Source organism: Thunnus albacares, chromosome 22 (assembly GCF_914725855.1).
Source record: "Thunnus albacares chromosome 22, fThuAlb1.1, whole genome shotgun sequence".
In the NCBI taxonomy this organism is placed as follows: Eukaryota; Metazoa; Chordata; class Actinopteri; order Scombriformes; family Scombridae; genus Thunnus; species Thunnus albacares.
In genome coordinates this window covers 1,016,945-1,036,271 of record NC_058127.1, presented here as the reverse complement: position 1 = coordinate 1,036,271, position 19,327 = coordinate 1,016,945, and the positions used below count along the sequence as shown (strand labels likewise).

Genomic DNA, 19,327 nt, shown 5'->3' with positions numbered 1-19,327 from the left:
ACAGTAGTAGTAGTAATAGTGTAGTGGCAGTAGTATTAGCAGTAACAGTAGTAGTGGTAATAGTGTAGTGGCAGTAGTATTAGCAGTAACAGTAATAGTAGTAATAGTGTAGTGGCAGTAGTATTAGCAGTAACAGTAGTAGTAGTAATAGTGTAGTGGCAGTAGTATTAGCAGTAACAGTAGTAGTAGTAATAGTGTGGTGGCAGTAGTATTAGCAGTAACAGTAGTAGTAATAATAGTGTAGTGGCAGTAGTATTAGCAGTAACAGTAATAGTGGTAATAGTGTAGTGGCAGTAGTATTAGCAGTAACAGTAGTAGTAGTAATAGTGTAGTGGCAGTAGTATTAGCAGTAACAGTAGTAGTAATAATAGTGTAGTGGCAGTAGTATTAGCAGTAACAGTAGTAGTAGTAATAGTGTAGTGGCAGTAGTATTAGCAGTAACAGTAGTAGTAGTAATAGTGTAGTGGCAGTAGTATTAGCAGTAACAGTAGTAGTGGTAATAGTGTAGTGGCAGTAGTATTAGCAGTAACAGTAGTAGTAATAATAGTGTAGTGGCAGTAGTATTAGCAGTAACAGTAGTAGTAGTAATAGTGTAGTGGCAGTAGTATTAGCAGTAACAGTAGTAGTAGTAATAGTGTAGTGGCAGTAGTATTAGCAGTAACAGTAGTAGTAGTAATAGTGTAGTGGCAGTAGTATAAGCAGTAACAGTAGTAGTAGTAATAGTGTAGTGGCAGTAGTATTAGCAGTAACAGTAGTAGTAGTAATAGTGTAGTGGCAGTAGTATTAGCAGTAACAGTAGTAGTAGTAATAGTGTAGTGGCAGTAGTATTAGCAGTAGCAGTAGAAGTAGTAGTGCTAGAAGTAATATTGGTAGAGGTGTAGCAGTTGTAGTAATAGTATGAGTTGTACAAATTGTGGTGATAGTAGTAGGTGCAGTGGCAAAGTAATAGTAGAAGTAATGTCAGTAGTGGAAGCAGTAATAGTATTAGAAACAGTAGTACTAGCAGTAATTGAAGTAGAAATTAAATTAATAAAGATGTACTGAAGTAAGTGATGGGGACTTGATTTTTCAGTCTCCACATGTGACTGTGCAGGTGTATGTCCCCACAGCGTCAGTAATACATGTTATACACACACACACACACACAGAAACCCTCCGAGTGTTTTTAAGAATTAACATATTCGTCTTTTTATTTTCACGTGATTTTTTTTCTTTTACAGAGCTGAGGACGAAGGTCCTTCTCGACTGTAAAAAATGTAACACTGCTCCCTGCTTTCAAACAACAACAAAAACAACAACAACAACATCTGCAATGTATGCAGATAAAATGTGAACATGCTAACAGCATTCACTCGTATACACCACCGTGTGTGCGTGTGTTCAGTTTCAAAACTGTGTTCAAAACTGCACTACTCACTCATCACACGGAATTAACTTTAAACACTTTATTTAATCCCTGATGGCTAACGTATGCCCAGAGGGTCAAAATAATATAAAACTAAAGAAGCTCAAAACAGCGGCCATTTTCTTGAGGGAGGCAGGGGGTGGCAGCCATCTTGTTTGGTGGGTGCAGGAGGGGATGGTGGCCGTCTTGTTTGGTGGGTACAGGAGGGGATGGTGGCCGTCTTGTCTTACATGGATGCCTTCCGCAGGTGTTCGACCACTGAAAACACCTTCCCAGAAACCTGCCCGCCATTGGCTTCTTTTGTGCCCTTAGCGATGACTAGCGCTGCAGAGACAGACAGAAACAAGACATCACAGTTATACTTACTAAAGTCATAGTTTTACTTATTAAGGTCAGTTTTACTTATTAAGGTCACGTTTCTACTAATTAAAGTCAAAGTTTTACTTATTAAAGCCACAATTTTACTAATTAAAGTCATAGTTTTACTTATTAAGGTCACGTTTCTACTAATTAAAGTCAAAGTTTTACTTATTAAAGCCACAATTTTACTAATTAAAGTCATAGTTTTACTTATTAAAGCCACAATTTTACTAATTAAAGTCATAGTTTTACTTATTAAGGTCAGTTTTACTTATTAAGGTCACGTTTTTACTAATTAAAGTCAAAGTTTTACTTATTAAAGCCACAATTTTACTAATTAAAGTCAAAGTTTTACTTATTAAAGCCACAATTTTACTAATTAAAGTCATAGTTTTACTTATTAAGGTCAGTTTTACTTATTAAGGTCACGTTTCTACTAATTAAAGTCAAAGTTTTACTTATTAAAGCCACAATTTTACTAATTAAAGTCAAAGTTTTACTTATTAAGGTCAGTTTTACTTATTAAGGTCACGTTTCTACTAATTAAAGTCAAAGTTTTACTTATTAAAGCCACAATTTTACTAATTAAAGTCAAAGTTTTACTTATTAAAGCCACAATTTTACTAATTAAAGTCAAAGTTTTACTTATTAAAGCCACAATTTTACTAATTAAAGTCAGTTTTACTTATTAAAATCGCAGTGAAATGGAAGTTAGAGCAGCTTCTTTCCTATTACTACTACTACCAATACTGTTGCTACTAACATTATCACCAATACAAAAGATAACAATTATGTTAGAAAATATCTGGTTCTTTAGTAAAAGGTTGAAGCTACAAACTGTGGACATAAAGAAGTTAACAACAACTTCTGAGATGCATTTCAGCAAGAAACAGCCAATCACTGAGCTTTCAAGATAAATCTGGTGATTTTCTATATTTTTCTTCTTGTCAACAAATTTCATGTTTGGATCCAAACCAACGACGAACTGATCTACCAACAAGTATCGTGTGTGTATCAAAGCTGATAAATCTAATTCCTCTGGGTGACTAAAGTGAAAGCACTTTGGGGACTCTTTGCCCAGAATTTCATCTTTCAGGCGGTCTGTTTCTGTCTTACCTTTGAGACTCTTGCCGACACATACATTGTAGGCGTTGCCTTCAGCGTCTGCTGAACTCTTTAAGTCCAAGCAGAACATGCCGTCAGTGTCCAAGTTATCTCGGATCAACCTGCACTTCATGCCTGCAATGGTCGGGCCGCTCTGGCCGAAGTCCTTCCTGTTTCCGGCCAGCCTCTTAATTTCTTCCACCTAAGAGAGAGAGACAGACAGGTTATTATCATAATAATGGTTGTTATTATCATATCTGGCCACTAGAGGGCAACCTCAGGTCATACAATTAGATCATTTCTGGACTTTTTGGATAAAACTGTTGTATTCTTTATGTAAATGTTACAAACAGTGAAGACACAAAATCAGAGAAAGAAAACCTTCAAAAAAAGTTGATGGTAAACTGTATTATATACTTATTTTATTATAAAATATGTTCTTTGTGACCACACCACATTCATTTAAGGGTCATGCCACCAATTTTACACAAAATTAGTGGAAAAAAGTTAGTGAACTATTTCTATCCAGTTATCAAAAGTTAGTGGACAGTTGCACCTTTTACCAACCAACTTGTATACTGCACATAAGTGGACAATGTCATTTTTTAATATATATGTACAAAAGTGTGGACACTTTTACCAGCTGAGCCATATTAGGGACTAAACATTGAGATATTTCGGTCTCTGCTGCACAGATTTGGACTTTTCTTCTTCAATTAATGACTTTATAAAAGTGCAATAATAAATCTCTGGAGTTTTTCTTCACAGAGCTGACACCCAGTTTATAAAATACAAATTAATGAGGATCACTGATCATTATCCTGACAGACTATTTCACCTGATTTCCACTAAAATGAGAAGTTTCATCCCCATGACCTCAGCGTTGACGGGTCGGTCTATTTGCTGGAAACTCTCCACACTGACCTCTCTGATAACAGCTTGTCTCAGATCAACTTTTCCTACGAGTTAACATCTAGTTTTCATGAGATTAAAAACCATGTTTGTGCTTCACATGTTAGTCAAACACGGCGCCTGGCTGAAGGGCTCTGCAGCTTCCAGTGTTTCCAGGGATTCTATAGAACTGGTTTGTCTGGTTTGACTGTGTGTTGTTTAACTGTGTCTGCTGACATGAACACTCTATGTCAGAGCTCAAACCATCAGTCGATTCATTGATTAGTCGTTGACAGAAACATAATTAGCAACAACTCTGATGACTGATTAATTATTAAAGTCGTGTTGTGAAATGAATGTGAAGACATGTGACACAATCAAATTGAGCTCTGATGGACATTTCTCACTATTTTCTCACATTTATACCAAACAATCAATTAATCACTTAATCAAGAACACAACAGGCAGATCGATTGACAGTGAAAATCACAGTGTGTTCATGTTAATATGTTTTATTTATGGATATAGAATATTGTCATTGCATTAGATGTATTTAATAAATTATGAATGATTGTCCCGTTGTACCACTGATGTTGGATCACGCGACAAGCCATGATACCAAATATAGACGACAAAAACACACCACTAAACCAACAGCTGCTAAAAACTCTGAACTTAGTCTCACATTGAAATATATCATGTTTATATACCTGCCTAAAAATAACCACGGATACGCGTCAGTGCACATGTGACACAGAAAGACTGCAGCCAATCATGTTGCTGCAGCAACAAAACTACATTTAACTGGAAAGTTAATGACTGTAGACATGATTATTGTTACACATGATTATTGTAATTAACCATTATTCTCATGGATATTTTCTTGATTATTAATTTGTTGTTTAGTCAATAAAATATCAGAAAATCTTAAAAAAAAATGTTTCCAAACACCTTTAAAACTTAAAAATGTGCCTTTTACTGTAAAAAACAGCAAATTCATGAAGTTGAGAAGCTGGAATGGAAGAATGTTTTTTTGCATTTTTGCTGGAAACAATCAATAATCAAACTAGAACTGATTGTTCTTTATTGATTAAATGTTTCAGCTCCACATGATGCTGTAAAAGTGGAATTTCAGACAGGAAACGTGATGCTGCTTCTTTGTGTTTTTCTTGTATATTTATGTCTGTGTATTATTTAGGTAATCAATAATCCTAATGGTCTTTTTTGTTCTCTGTGCACGTTGATTTTTTCTTGTTGTTTGTTTGTATTTGTTTGACTTTAACCTGCAAATAAATAAACTCAAATAATCTCTAACTTCCATCTTTAGCAGCTCCTCTTTGTCGGCATGAATATGATGAAAATATGTTGAGCTGCGACTAATGATTATTATTTTTTTATTATTGATTAATCATTTTGTCTACAAAGTGTCAGAAAAAAGTGGAAAGTTTCTTTAAATATCTTTTTTTTCCTGATCAATAGTCAAAAATTCAAATAAATTCAGTTTACTGTTCGACACAGAAAAGCTGCAACCAGGAAACATTTTGCATTTCTGCTTTAAAAAATGACTAAAACAAGTATTTGATTGTCAAAATTGATCGACTGCATGTTTCTGTCTCCTGGTGGGTCGTTTGTTGTCGCTTGTTTACATCCACCAACAACTCTGATTCGTCTATATGATCGATCGATCGGCAGGTTTACACATTGAACTGAGTAAACTCTGCCTGGATGATGTTCACAGTGATGAAGCTACATGTATATCTGTCTCTGCAGTGGGAGGTCAGAGGTCAGAGGTCAGAGGTCGGGGTGGATGCGGGACTCTGACAGCAGAGACCCGGGTTCACATCCTGAGTCCTGTGTGTTCGGGTTTGGTTCAGGTTTTAGTGAAAGATGCTGCTGTGGCTGAAATGTTCAGAAACACATTGAGCTTCAATCACTGCAGACTTGTTCTGTATTAATCAGAGACCAGGATCTTTCTCAGACCTGAACCAGGTGCTGCCAGAGTCTGAACACAACCACAAACACTTTCACACTGCTGCAGTTTCTACCAGCTGAGATTTTACTGCAACAGCAGATATTTTACTGTAAAATGAGATATTTTACTGCAATATCAGATATTTTACCGCAACATCAGATATTTTACTGTAACGTCAGAGATTTTACTGCAACATCAGATATTTTACTGTAACGTCAGAGATTTTACTGCAACATCAGATATTTTACTGTAACATCAGATGTTTTACTGTAAAATGAGATATTTTACTGCAATATCAGATATTTTACTGTAACATCAGATATTTTACTGCAACGTCAGATATTTTACTGCAACATCAGATATTTTACTGTAACGTCAGAGATTTTACCGCAACATCAGATATTTTACTGTAACGTCAGAGATTTTACTGCAACATCAGATATTTTACTGCAACGTCAGATATTTTACTGTAATATCAGAGATTTTACCGCAACATCAGATATTTTACTGTAACGTCAGAGATTTTACTGCAACATCAGATATTTTACTGTAACGTCAGAGATTTTACTGCAACATCAGATATTTTACTGTAAAATGAGATATTTTACTGCAATATCAGATATTTTACTGCAATATCAGATATTTTACTGCAACAGCAGATATTTTACTGCAACATCAGATATTTTACTGCAACAGCAGATATTTTACTGTAACATCAGATATTTTACTGTAAAATGAGATATTTTACTGCAACATCAGATATTTTACTGCAATATCAGAGATTTTACTGCAACATCAGATATTTTACTGTAACATCAGATGTTTTACTGTAAAATGAGATATTTTACTGCAATATCAGATATTTTACTGTAACATCAGATATTTTACTGCAACGTCAGATATTTTACTGTAAAATGAGATATTTTACTGTAACATCGGATATTTTACTGTAACAGCAGATATTTTACTGTAACATCAGAGATTTTAGTGTAACAGCAGATATTTTACTGTAACATCAGATATTTTACTGTAAAATGAGATATTTTACTGTAACATCAGAGATTTTACTGTAACAGCAGATATTTTACTGTAAAATGAGATATTTTACTGTAACATCAGAGATTTTAGTGTAACAGCAGATATTTTACTGTAAAATGAGAGATTTTACTGTAACATCAGAGATTTTACTGTAAAATGAGATATTTTACTGTAACAGCAGATATTTTACTGTAAAATGAGAGATTTTACTGTAACAGCAGATATTTTACTGTAAAATTAGATATTTTACATTAACATCAGAGATTTTACTGCAACAGCAGATATTTTACTGTAAAATTAGATATTTTACATTAACATCAGATGTTTTACTGTAACAGCAGATGTTTTACTGTAAAATGAGATGTTTTACTGCAACATCAGATGTTTTACTGTAAAATGAGATGTTTTACTGCAACATCAGATGTTTTACTGTAACATCAGATATTTTACTGCAACAGCAGATATTTTACTGCAACATCAGATATTTTACTGTAACAGCAGATATTTTACTGCAACATCAGATATTTTACTGCAACAGCAGATGTTTTACTGCAACAGCAGATATTTTACTGTAACGTTAGATATTTTACTGTAAAATGAGATATTTTACTGTAACATCAGAGATTTTACTGTAACAGCAGATATTTTACTGTAAAATGAGATATTTTACTGTAACATCAGAGATTTTAGTGTAACAGCAGATATTTTACTGTAAAATGAGAGATTTTACTGTAACATCAGAGATTTTACTGTAAAATGAGATATTTTACTGTAACAGCAGATATTTTACTGTAAAATGAGATATTTTACTGTAACAGCAGATATTTTACTGTAAAATGAGAGATTTTACTGCAACAGCAGATGTTTTACTGTAAAATGAGATGTTTTAATGCAGCAGCAGAGATTTTGGTGGGAAAAACAATCAGGTATGTTCTCTTTAAACATTTCACTCATACGTTAAGTCTCATTTTAAACTTGTCAAATATGTTAACAGCATGTTCTCATCATGTTGAGAGGAAACGTGATTCAGCAGCGTCACGTTTCTAACAAAACGTTCCTGATGTTGCAGTTCAGTCGAATATGAACGTAAATCCTCTGAGAAAGAGTTGAACTGAGCTGCAGGAGAAACCGGAGGAAAGAACGACGAAGACAAGAAGGTGTGGAGGACGTGTTGAGACACGACACACACACACACTCTGCGTGCATGTGTGTGTGTGTGTGTGTGTGTGTGTGTGTGTGTGTGTGTGTGTGTGTGTGTGTGTGTGTGTGTGTGTGTGTGGTCATTCAAAGTGTCAAAGGTGAAGAAACTACTGGTTGCAAACAAGCAAACAACCCTGCAGGTGATTGTCTCTGTTACACACCTCACACACACACACCTTGCGTAACAGCTATAAGCCTCACCTCACTATGTGTGTGTGTGTGTGTGTGTGTGTGTGTGTGTGTGTGTGTGTGTGTGTGTGAACTGAGAAGTGATCGTCTCTGCTTCCTGTATTTGCTGCTCTCTCGTCTTTTCGACATCGTGTCCTTATAAGGTAGTCAAACCGACACCCGGCCTGCCTGCTGCCCCCCCCCCCCCCCCCCCCTCAAAAAACCACAGAAGGCCGGAAACGACGGGTTTCGTTCAGATCTGAGCTTGAAAAAACACTTTTGAAATGTAGAAAAATGAACAAAAAATTCATGAAAATGATCCCTGTCAGTTAAAAAACAATCAAACTGCAAACTTGTTTCAACTCAAATCCTCCAAAAAAATGAATAAAAATGCATCTTTTTCTTCTCTGTTTCATCTCTTTATCAAACATATCTGTCAAAGCAGGTCATTTTCTCTCACACTGGACATTTAAAATGTATTTTTTTCCTTCCCTATCAGTTAAAAAGCTTAAAAATTAATCAAAATCCAACTCCGCTCATATTAAAGAATTCTCAAGAAATCAACTCGTTAAGTAGAAAAATGAATAAAAATCATGATGTGACTTGCAAAACTACCGCTGCAAAAAGTGTCCATTTCCTGTCATACTGAAGACTTGATTGAACTCAAATTATATAAAAATGTATGCGTAATGCATATTATATCAAAAAAATAATTATAATTGTGTCACAGTGCAAACTATTTGTCATTTTTTTAACTTAATGTGATCCAGTCGGTAGAAAAACCAACAAAAATCATAAAAAATACAAAAAGCAGAAATTACATAATTGTGTATCAGCAACAAAACGATTACACTGCAAAAAATATCACATTTTCTGTCAATCTGAGGTCTTGTTTGAAGTCAAACCCCCCCCGGAAACAATCAGCCAATGAGATGAGGCGGTTCATCTTGTTTCCCGTCATGTCAGGACTTTTCTAAAAATGAGGGTTGGCTTGTTGAAACAAGTCAGAAACTCACATTTTGCTTTCTCGTTTTAACACTTTGCCTCTTTTTTTTTTTTTGCAGCGCAGCAGCTGTAGCTCCGCCCACCTCGCTGACGGAGCGGGAACCAGCGGGGCGACAAACTGAACACGCCCAAAACTCAAGAAGAAGAAGAAGAAGAGGAAGAAAAAAACTGGCTGCAAAAAAACCCCACTTTATACTGTTAATTACTTAAAATTAGCAGAAAATCAGCCAATCGGGCAGCAGCTCTTTGGTGATGTCACCTGTTGCCGACTGGAGGAGTTTCAGGAACTAAAGCTGATTTCTTGATGTTTGATGATGGATTCTGTCCCGTTTTAAGACTTTTAAAGTAAAAAAAAGACACGAATCTCCAAAATAACCAAAAATGTAAAAAAGGAAAGACAGAAAAACAGACGAAGAAGCAGTTTTAAACACTCGTGCACGCAGTAAATCCTTCACCGGACGTGAAAATAAAGCAGCAGAAGTTTCTGTGAAGGAGGAAGTGGACGACTTTTACAAGTTTTTAGAATCAGAGACGATCCAACAAACGCCAGACGGTTCACAGACGCTTGTTCTCTACTTTTCTCTCAACCTGAATCTGAATCTGAAGCATTTGGAGGAGTTTGTTCTTGCAGTAGTGTGTGTGTGTGTGTGTGTGTGTGTGTGTGTGTGCGTGTGTGTGTGTGAGTTTACCGTGATGTTAGCGAAGCCGGGTGTGCTGGCCCACACGCTCTCCGGCGCCATCCCGCATATCGCTGCCTCTGCCACTGGGATTTTCCCAGAGGCGTCGCCTGTCTTCATGTTATCAATGTATGATTGCCACGACATCCTGATCAATAACCAATACACACACACACACACACACACACACACACACGCACACACACACGCACACACACAGAGGAAGACCAGTCAGTTACACACAATCACTGACTGACAGCCTGCGTCTCAATCAGCAAAGTCAAGAACATGAACACAGAGTCTGATCGATCACCTGATCAATACCCAGAGACAGTATGTGTGTGTATGTGTGTGTGTGTGTGTGTGTGTGTGTGTGAGAGAGAGACCATGTCAGCTTACCTGTGCAGGTAGAGTCTCAGGTATGAGGAAGAGGGGGAAGAGAGAAGAAGTCAAATGCAGAAAGAAGGAAGACGAGCCGCTTTTTATACATCGGACCACTCCCAGCCTGCAGGCAGCTTCCCGTCTGTCTGCAGCTCACCGCCCACCTGTCTCACTGCCCGCCTCTCTCTCTCTCTGCCTGTCTCACTGCCTGCCTCTCTCTCTCTCTCTGCCTGTCTCACTGCCTGCCTCTCTCTCTCTCTCTCTGCCTGTCTCACTGCCTGCCTCTCTCTCTGCCTGTCTCACTGCCTGCCTCTCTCTCTCTCTCTCTGCCTGTCTCACTGCCTGCCTCTCTCTCTCTCTCGCACTGCCTGCCTCTCTCTCTCTCTCTCTCTGCCTGTCTCTCTCTCTCTCTCTCTCTCTCTGCCTGTCTCTCTCTCTCTCTCTCTCTCTCTCTGCCTGTCTCTCTCTCTCACCTGGGAAGTAAAAAACAAGGAAGTGTGAGCAGTGAACTCTTGTGTTTGCACTGACGTGAAGCTGCAGAGATCTCTGCCGGCTTAATGACAGAAACAAGAAGTAAAGCCAAAGAAGAAACAAACAACATATATTCAAAATGTGATTTTAATTCATTTATTTCTGGGTTTGAGGTGAAACAAGCGTCCAGTCTGAGAGGAAACGACCTGCTTTAACAAACACGTGTGATAAAAGAGAAACATGACTGAAGAAATGATGCATTTTTATATGATTTATGTTTGTTTTTGGAGGGATTTGATGTTAAAACAAGCCGTCAGGATGACAGAAAGGTTAAATGACAGGCAACAAAAACACATTTTTATTTATTTTAGTTAGTTTGTTTTGTGTTGCAGCTTGCGGCGACGACGCAGCGACGTCAGTGAACAGACGTCACCTTCGGGTGACGACGGCGGTTATATGTGGACGCCTGTTCACACTGTATTTGTGACGTATATGTTCTGAGTCGCGGCTAACTGGGTCGCACTGGTCCCATCACAGTAGTGGTTCATCTCTGACAGGAATGTTTAAGTGTCCAGTAACATTTATCTGTCAGTAAATCAGTGGAACAATGTTTCCTCTCAACTACTCAGCTGCATCTTTTAAGAGCTTTTTGGGGCCTTTTGTGAGTTATTTCAGGTAAAAAGAGTCAGAACAGCAACATAATTCAATATTTTCACATCTAAACATCATAATTCATCTACGCTGTTTACTGACAGAGAGACTTTCCACCACTGACGTGCATCGTCGCTGCGAGCTGCAACACGAAACAAACATAAATCATATAAAAATGCATCATTTCTTCAGTCATGTTTCTCTTTTATCGCACGTGTTTGTTAAAGCAGGTCGTTTCCTATCAGACTGGACGCTTGTTTCACCTCAAACCGACATTTAAATATGTTGTTTGTTTCCTGACTGACATCCCAGCAAATTATATTCTGTTATACTAAAGAATGAATAGAAACGATATAAAAATAGTTTCAACTACTTTATATACAGTTAGCTAGTTTAGTCCAGTGGTTCCCAACCTAGGGGTCGGGGCCCTCCAAAGGGTCAGCAGATAAATCTGAGGGGTGGTGAGATGATTAATGGGAGAGGAAAGAAGAAAAAACAAAGTTCTGATACACAAATCTGTTTTCAGTTTTTGGACTTTTTCTCTAATCTTTGATTTTTGCTGAAATATTGGATCATTTGAACATTTATTGAAATGAAAGCATGTGAGAAGTTTAGAGGGAAAAATCACTATTTGGTGGAGCTGTTAACAACTCATAGACATGTGAAATGTGACCCCGACTACACACTGCTTTTTGTAAGACGTCAAAAGACAAAAAGGTTGGAAACCACTGGTTTCATCTTTAACAATGTGTTGTATTTTAAAAGCTTGTTATATTATCCATCGTGTCTGCACTGAGCTGCACTTATTACTATTATTACAACAGTGCAGGTGATAGAAACAGGTGAACATCAGACTGAAGTGATGATGGACTGAACTTTGAGTCAGACGGAGACTGAAGACAGAAAAGTGTTCAAACTGTCTGAGGGTTGAAATTCAACAGGAAGCTGCTGTGAAAACGGTTCGTTTCCACACACACACACACACACACAAACCACTTCCTCCTGAACTGTTTCAGTTCATGTCGACACCATGAACTGCTGCTGCTGCTGCTGCTGCTGCTGCTATGGAGGGATTATTAGACATCAGACAGACTAAACCTCCAGCAGCAGACGTGAAGACAAGTTGACAAAGTGGCCAAACAATGTAATTACAGCCTCCAGGTTCACACACAGTCACTGGAAAAGGAGCGGCAGTAAAACAGTGAATAAATGTTTCTCAGTGAAATGACTCGTTTAATCCGTTTGGTCCGATATCATTTGGAAAGTCTAGAAGAGCCACATGATTAAATGATTTTGTCTTGAACTGGAAGTCAGTGGGCTCAGCTAGCAGGAGTCTGGTGAACATACAGAGCGCGTGCAGTAAGCGTGCATCATGCTCATAGGACTGAACCTCCATCACTGTTTCTACTCTCTAAACCTGCAGTGTGGAACCACCAAACGACTTCACATGAAGCTGATTAAGTCTGTCACCACCTGGTGAATCTCTGTGTTTCACAGTATACAGAGTTCATAATCAGCTGTCGGGTTTGACGTCCCGCGCTGGCCGGATGAGAGCGTACTGAGCACTGAGTTTTGCGTCTCTTTACGTCTCTTTGTGTTCGTTGTGCGTATGTTGACATCACTTTGTGGTCGTTGTGCGTATCTTTACGTCTCTTTGTGTTTGTTTTGTGTATCTTGACGTCACTTTGTGTTTGTTTTGCGTATCTTTATGTCACTTTGTGTTCGTTTTGCGTATCTTGATGTCTCTTTGTGTTTGTTTTGCGTATCTTTATGTCTCTTTGTGTTTGTTTTGTGTATCTTGACGTCTCTTTGTGGTCGTTTTGCGTATCTTGACGTCACTTTGTGTTTGTTTTGCGTATCTTGACGTCTCTTTGTGTTTGTTTTGCGTATCTTGACGTCTCTTTGTGTTTGTTTTGCGTATCTTGACATCACTTTGTGGTCGTTTTGTGTCTCTTTACGTCACTTTGTGGTCGTTTTGTGTCTCTTTACGTCTCTTTGTGGTCGTTTTGCGTATCTTGACGTCACTTTGCGGTTGTTTTGCGTATCTTGATGTCACTTTGTAGTCGTTTTGTGTCTCTTTACATCACTTTGTGGTCGTTTTGTGTCTCTTTACGTCTCTTTGTGGTTGTTTTGCGTATCTTGACATCACTTTGCGGTTGTTTTGTGTATCTTTACGTCTCTTTGTGGTCGTTTTGCGTATCTTTACATCACTTTGCGGTTGTTTTGCGTCTCTTTACGTCTCTTTGTGGTCGTTTTGCGTATCTTGACGTCTCTTTGTGGTCGTTTTGTGTATCTTGACATCACTTTGTAGTCGTTTTGTGTCTCTTTATATCACTTTGTGGTCGTTTTCTGTCTCTTTACGTCTCTTTGTTGTCGTTTTACGTATCTTGACGTCTCTTTGCGGTTGTTTTGCGTATCTTGACGTCACTTTGTAGTCGTTTTGTGTCTCTTTACGTCTCTTTGTGGTCGTTTTGCGTATCTTGACATCACTTTGTGGTCGTTTTGTGTCTCTTTACATCACTTTGTGGTCGTTTTGCGTATCTTGACGTCTCTTTGTGGTCGTTTTGCGTATCTTGACGTCACTTTGTAGTCGTTTTGCGTATCTTGACGTCTCTTTGTGGTCGTTTTGCGTATCTTGACATCTCTTTGTGGTCGTTTTGCGTATCTTGACGTCACTTTGTAGTCGTTTTGTGTCTCTTTACATCTCTTTGTGGTCGTTTTGTGTATCTTGACGTCTCTTTGTGTTCGTTTTGCGTATCTTGACGTCTCTTTGTGTTTGTTTTGCGTATCTTGACGTCTCTTTGTGTTTGTTTTGCGTATCTTGACATCACTTTGTGGTCGTTTTGTGTCTCTTTACGTCACTTTGTGGTCGTTTTGTGTCTCTTTACGTCTCTTTGTGGTCGTTTTGCGTATCTTGACGTCACTTTGCGGTTGTTTTGCGTATCTTGATGTCACTTTGTAGTCGTTTTGTGTCTCTTTACATCACTTTGTGGTCGTTTTGTGTCTCTTTACGTCTCTTTGTGGTTGTTTTGCGTATCTTGACATCACTTTGCGGTTGTTTTGTGTATCTTGACGTCACTTTGTAGTCGTTTTGTGTCTCTTTACATCACTTTGTGGTCGTTTTGTGTCTCTTTACGTCTCTTTGTGGTCGTTTTGCGTATCTTGACGTCTCTTTGTGGTCGTTTTGTGTATCTTGACATCACTTTGTAGTCGTTTTGTGTCTCTTTATATCACTTTGTGGTCGTTTTCTGTCTCTTTACGTCTCTTTGTTGTCGTTTTACGTATCTTGACGTCTCTTTGCGGTTGTTTTGCGTATCTTGACGTCACTTTGTAGTCGTTTTGTGTCTCTTTACGTCTCTTTGTGGTCGTTTTGCGTATCTTGACATCACTTTGTGGTCGTTTTGTGTCTCTTTACATCACTTTGTGGTCGTTTTGCGTATCTTGACGTCTCTTTGTGGTCGTTTTGCGTATCTTGACGTCACTTTGTAGTCGTTTTGCGTATCTTGACGTCTCTTTGTGGTCGTTTTGCGTATCTTGACATCTCTTTGTGGTCGTTTTGCGTATCTTGACGTCACTTTGTAGTCGTTTTGTGTCTCTTTACATCTCTTTGTGGTCGTTTTGTGTATCTTGACGTCTCTTTGTGTTCGTTTTGCGTATCTTGACGTCACTTTGTGGTCGTTTTGAGTCTCTTTACGTCTCTTTGTGTTCGTTTTGCGTACCTTGACATCACTTTGTGGTCGTTTTGCGTATCTTGACGTCACTTTGTGGTCGTTTTGAGTCTCTATGTCACTTTGTAGTCGTTTTGCGTATCTTTACGTCTCTTTGTGGTCGTTTTGCATATCTTGACGTCACTTTGTGGTCATTTTGCGTATCTTGACATCACTTTGTGGTCTTTTGTGTCTCTTTACGTCTCTTTGTGGTCGTTTTGCATATCTTGACGTCATTTTGCGGTTGTTTTGCATATCTTGACGTCTCTTTGTGTTCGTTTTGCGTATCTTGACATCACTTTGTGGTCGTTTTGCGTACCTTGACATCACTTTGTGGTCGTTTTGCGTATCTTGACGTCACTTTGTGGTCGTTTTGAGTCTCTATGTCACTTTGTAGTCGTTTTGCGTATCTTTACGTCTCTTTGTGGTCGTTTTGCATATCTTGACGTCACTTTGTGGTCATTTTGCGTATCTTGACGTCACTTTGTGGTCTTTTGTGTCTCTTTACGTCTCTTTGTGTTCGTTTTGTGTATCTTGACGTCATTTTGCGGTTGTTTTGCATATCTTGACGTCTCTTTGTGTTCGTTTTGCGTATCTTGACGTCATTTTGCGGTTGTTTTGCATATCTTGACGTCTCTTTGTGTTCGTTTTGCGTATCTTGACGTCTCTTTGTGTTCGTTTTGCGTATCTTGACATCACTTTGTGGTCGTTTTGCGTATCTTGACGTCACTTTGTGGTCGTTTTGCGTATCTTTACGTGTCTTTGTGTTCGTTTTGTGTATCTTTATGTCTTTTTTTGCTCGTTTTGTGTCTCTTTACGTCTCTTTGTGGTCGTTTTGCATATGTTGACGTCTCTTTGTGGTCGTTTTGCGTATCTTGACGTCTCTTTGTGGTCGTTTTGCGTATCTTGACGTCACTTTGTGGTCGTTTTGTGTCTCTTTACGTCACTTTGTGGTTGTTTTGCGTATCTTTACGTCTCTTTGTGGTTGTTTTGTGTATCTTTACGTGTCTTTGTGTTCGTTTTGTGTATCTTCATGTCTTTTTTTGCTCGTTTTGTGTCTCTTTACGTCTCTTTGTGGTCGTTTTGCATATCTTGACGTCTCTTTGTGGTCGTTTTGCGTATCTTGACGTCTCTTTGTGGTCGTTTTGTGTCTCTTTACGTCTCTTTGTGGTTGTTTTGCGTATCTTTACGTGTCTTTGTGGTCGTTTTGTGTATCTTGACGTCATTTTGCGGTTGTTTTGCATATCTTGACGTCTCTTTGTGGTTGTTTTGTGTCTCTTTACGTCTCTTTGTGTTCGTTTTGCGTATCTTGACATCACTTTGTAGTCGTTTCGTGTCTCTTTACGTCTCTTTGTGGTCGTTTTGCGTATCTTGACATCACTTTGTGGTTGTTTTGCGTATCTTTACGTGTCTTTGTGGTCGTTTTGTGTCTCTTTACGTCTCTTTGCGGTTGTTTTGCATATCTTGACGTCTCTTTGTGGTCGTTTTGTGTCTCTTTACGTCTCTTTGCGGTTGTTTTGCGTATCCTGATGTCTCTTTGTGGTCGTTTTGTGTCTCTTTACGTCTCTTTGTGTTCGTTTTGCGTATCTTGACATCACTTTGTGGTCGTTTTGCGTATCTTTACGTCTCTTTGTGGTCGTTTTGAGTCTCTATGTCACTTTGTGGTCGATTTGCGTATCTTTACGTCTCTTTGTGGTTGTTTTGTGTATCTTTACGTGTCTTTGTGTTCGTTTTGTGTCTCTTTACGTCTCTTTGTGGTCGTTTTGCGTATCTTGACGTCTCTTTGTCGTCGTTTTGCATATCTTTACGTCTCTTTGTGGTCGTTTTGTGTCTCTTTACGTCTCTTTGTGGTCGTTTTGTGTCTCTTTACGTCTCTTTGTGGTTGTTTTGCGTATCCTGACGTCACTTTGTGGTCGTTTTGAGTCTCTTTACGTCTCTTTGTGTTCGTTTTGCGTACCTTGACATCACTTTGTGGTCGTTTTGCGTATCTTGACGTCACTTTGTGGTCGTTTTGAGTCTCTATGTCACTTTGTAGTCGTTTTGCGTATCTTTACGTCTCTTTGTGGTCGTTTTGCGTATCTTGACGTCACTTTGTGGTTGTTTTGCGTATCTTTACGTGTCTTTGTGTTCGTTTTGTGTATCTTTATGTCTTTTTTTGCTCGTTTTGTGTCTCTTTACGTCTCTTTGTGGTCGTTTTGCGTATCTTGACGTCTCTTTGTGGTCGTTTTGCGTATCTTGACGTCACTTTGTGGTCGTTTTGTGTCTCTTTACGTCACTTTGTGGTCGTTTTGTGTCTCTTTACGTCTCTTTGTGGTCGTTTTGCGTATCTTGACGTCACTTTGTGGTCGTTTTGTGTCTCTTTACGTCTCTTTGTGGTCGTTTTGCATATCTTGACGTCACTTTGTAGTCGTTTCGTGTCTCTTTACGTCTCTTTGTGGTCGTTTTGCGTATCTTGACATCACTTTGCGGTTGTTTTGCATATCTTTACGTCTCTTTGTGTTCGTTTTGTGTCTCTACGTCACTTTGTGGTCTTTTGTGTATCTTTACGTCTCTTTGTGTTCGTTTTGTGTATCTTGACGTCATTTTGCGGTTGTTTTGCATATCTTGACGTCTCTTTGTGTTCGTTTTGCGTATCTTGACGTCATTTTGCGGTTGTTTTGCGTATCTTGACGTCTCTTTGTGATCGTTTTGTGTCTCTTTACATCACTTTGTGGTCGTTTTGTGTCTCTTTACGTCTCTTTGTGGTCGTTTTGCATATCTTGACGTCACTTTGTAGTCGTTTCGTGTCTCTTTACATCACTTTGTAGTCGTTTCGTGTCTCTTTACGTCTCTTTGTGGTCGTTTCGCATATCTTGACGTCACTTTGTGGTCGTTTTGTGTCTCTTTACATCTCTTTGTGGTCGTTTTGCATATCTTGACGTCACTTTGTGGTCGTTTTGTGTCTCTTTACGTCACTTTGTGGTCGTTTTGTGTCTCTTTACGTCTCTTTGTGGTCGTTTTGCGTATCTTGACGTCACTTTGTGGTCGTTTTGTGTCTCTTTACATCACTTTGTGGTCGTTTTGTGTCTCTTTACGTCACTTTGTGGTCGTTTTGTGTATCTTTACGTCTCTTTGTGGTCGTTTTGCGTATCTTGACGTCACTTTGTGGTCGTTTTGTGTCTCTTTACGTCTCTTTGTGGTCGTTTTGCATATCTTGACGTCACTTTGTAGTCGTTTCGTGTCTCTTTACGTCTCTTTGTGGTCGTTTTGCATATCTTGACGTCACTTTGTAGTCGTTTCGTGTCTCTTTACGTCTCTTTGTGGTCGTTTTGCGTATCTTGACATCACTTTGCGGTTGTTTTGCATATCTTTACGTCTCTTTGTGTTCGTTTTGTGTCTCTACGTCACTTTGTGGTCGTTTTGTGTATCTTTACGTGTCTTTGTGTTCGTTTTGTGTATCTTTACGTGTCTTTGTGTTCGTTTTGTGTATCTTTACGTGTCTTTGTGTTTGTTTTGTGTATCTTTACGTCTCTTTGTGTTCGTTTTGTGTATCTTTACGTGTCTTTGTGTTCGTTTTGCGTATCTTTACGTGTCTTTGTGTTCGTTTTGTGTATCTTTATGTCTTTTTTTGCTCGTTTTGTGTCTCTTTACGTCTCTTTGTGGTCGTTTTGCGTATCTTGACGTCTCTTTGTGGTCGTTTTGCGTATCTTGACGTCACTTTGTGGTCGTTTTGTGTCTCTACGTCACTTTGTGGTCTTTTGTGTATCTTTACGTCTCTTTGTGTTCGTTTTGTGTATCTTGACGTCATTTTGCGGTTGTTTTGCATATCTTGACGTCTCTTTGTGTTCGTTTTGCGTATCTTGACGTCATTTTGCGGTTGTTTTGCGTATCTTGACGTCTCTTTGTGATCGTTTTGTGTCTCTTTACATCACTTTGTGGTCGTTTTGTGTCTCTTTACGTCTCTTTGTGGTCGTTTTGCATATCTTGACGTCACTTTGTAGTCGTTTCGTGTCTCTTTACATCACTTTGTAGTCGTTTCGTGTCTCTTTACGTCTCTTTGTGGTCGTTTCGCATATCTTGACGTCACTTTGTGGTCGTTTTGTGTCTCTTTACATCTCTTTGTGGTCGTTTTGCATATCTTGACGTCACTTTGTGGTCGTTTTGTGTCTCTTTACGTCACTTTGTGGTCGTTTTGTGTCTCTTTACGTCTCTTTGTGGTCGTTTTGCGTATCTTGACGTCACTTTGTGGTCGTTTTGTGTCTCTTTACATCACTTTGTGGTCGTTTTGGGTCTCTTTACGTCACTTTGTGGTCGTTTT

At 38.6% G+C, this 19,327-nt stretch overlaps 1 protein-coding gene and 1 long non-coding RNA gene across 2 annotated transcripts; one reads left to right on the top strand and one right to left on the bottom strand.

Moving 5' to 3' along the window:
* Nucleotides 1-1,160: 1,160 nt before the first annotated feature.
* Nucleotides 1,161-10,327, bottom strand: pfn1 (profilin 1). Its single transcript, XM_044342294.1, has 4 exons — nt 10,220-10,327; nt 9,833-9,968; nt 2,882-3,071; nt 1,161-1,729 (listed from the first exon to the last, which is right to left on the bottom strand). Exons 2-4 carry the CDS (start codon nt 9,965-9,967, stop codon nt 1,632-1,634), a joined length of 423 nt encoding a protein of 140 aa, XP_044198229.1. The 5' UTR covers nt 9,968; nt 10,220-10,327; the 3' UTR covers nt 1,161-1,631.
* Nucleotides 1,737-11,252, top strand: LOC122974349. The gene is made up of 3 exons (XR_006400360.1): nt 1,737-2,807; nt 4,253-4,255; nt 11,241-11,252. It is a non-coding gene; the product is annotated as an uncharacterized LOC122974349 (long non-coding RNA).
* Nucleotides 11,253-19,327: the final 8,075 nt, after the last annotated feature.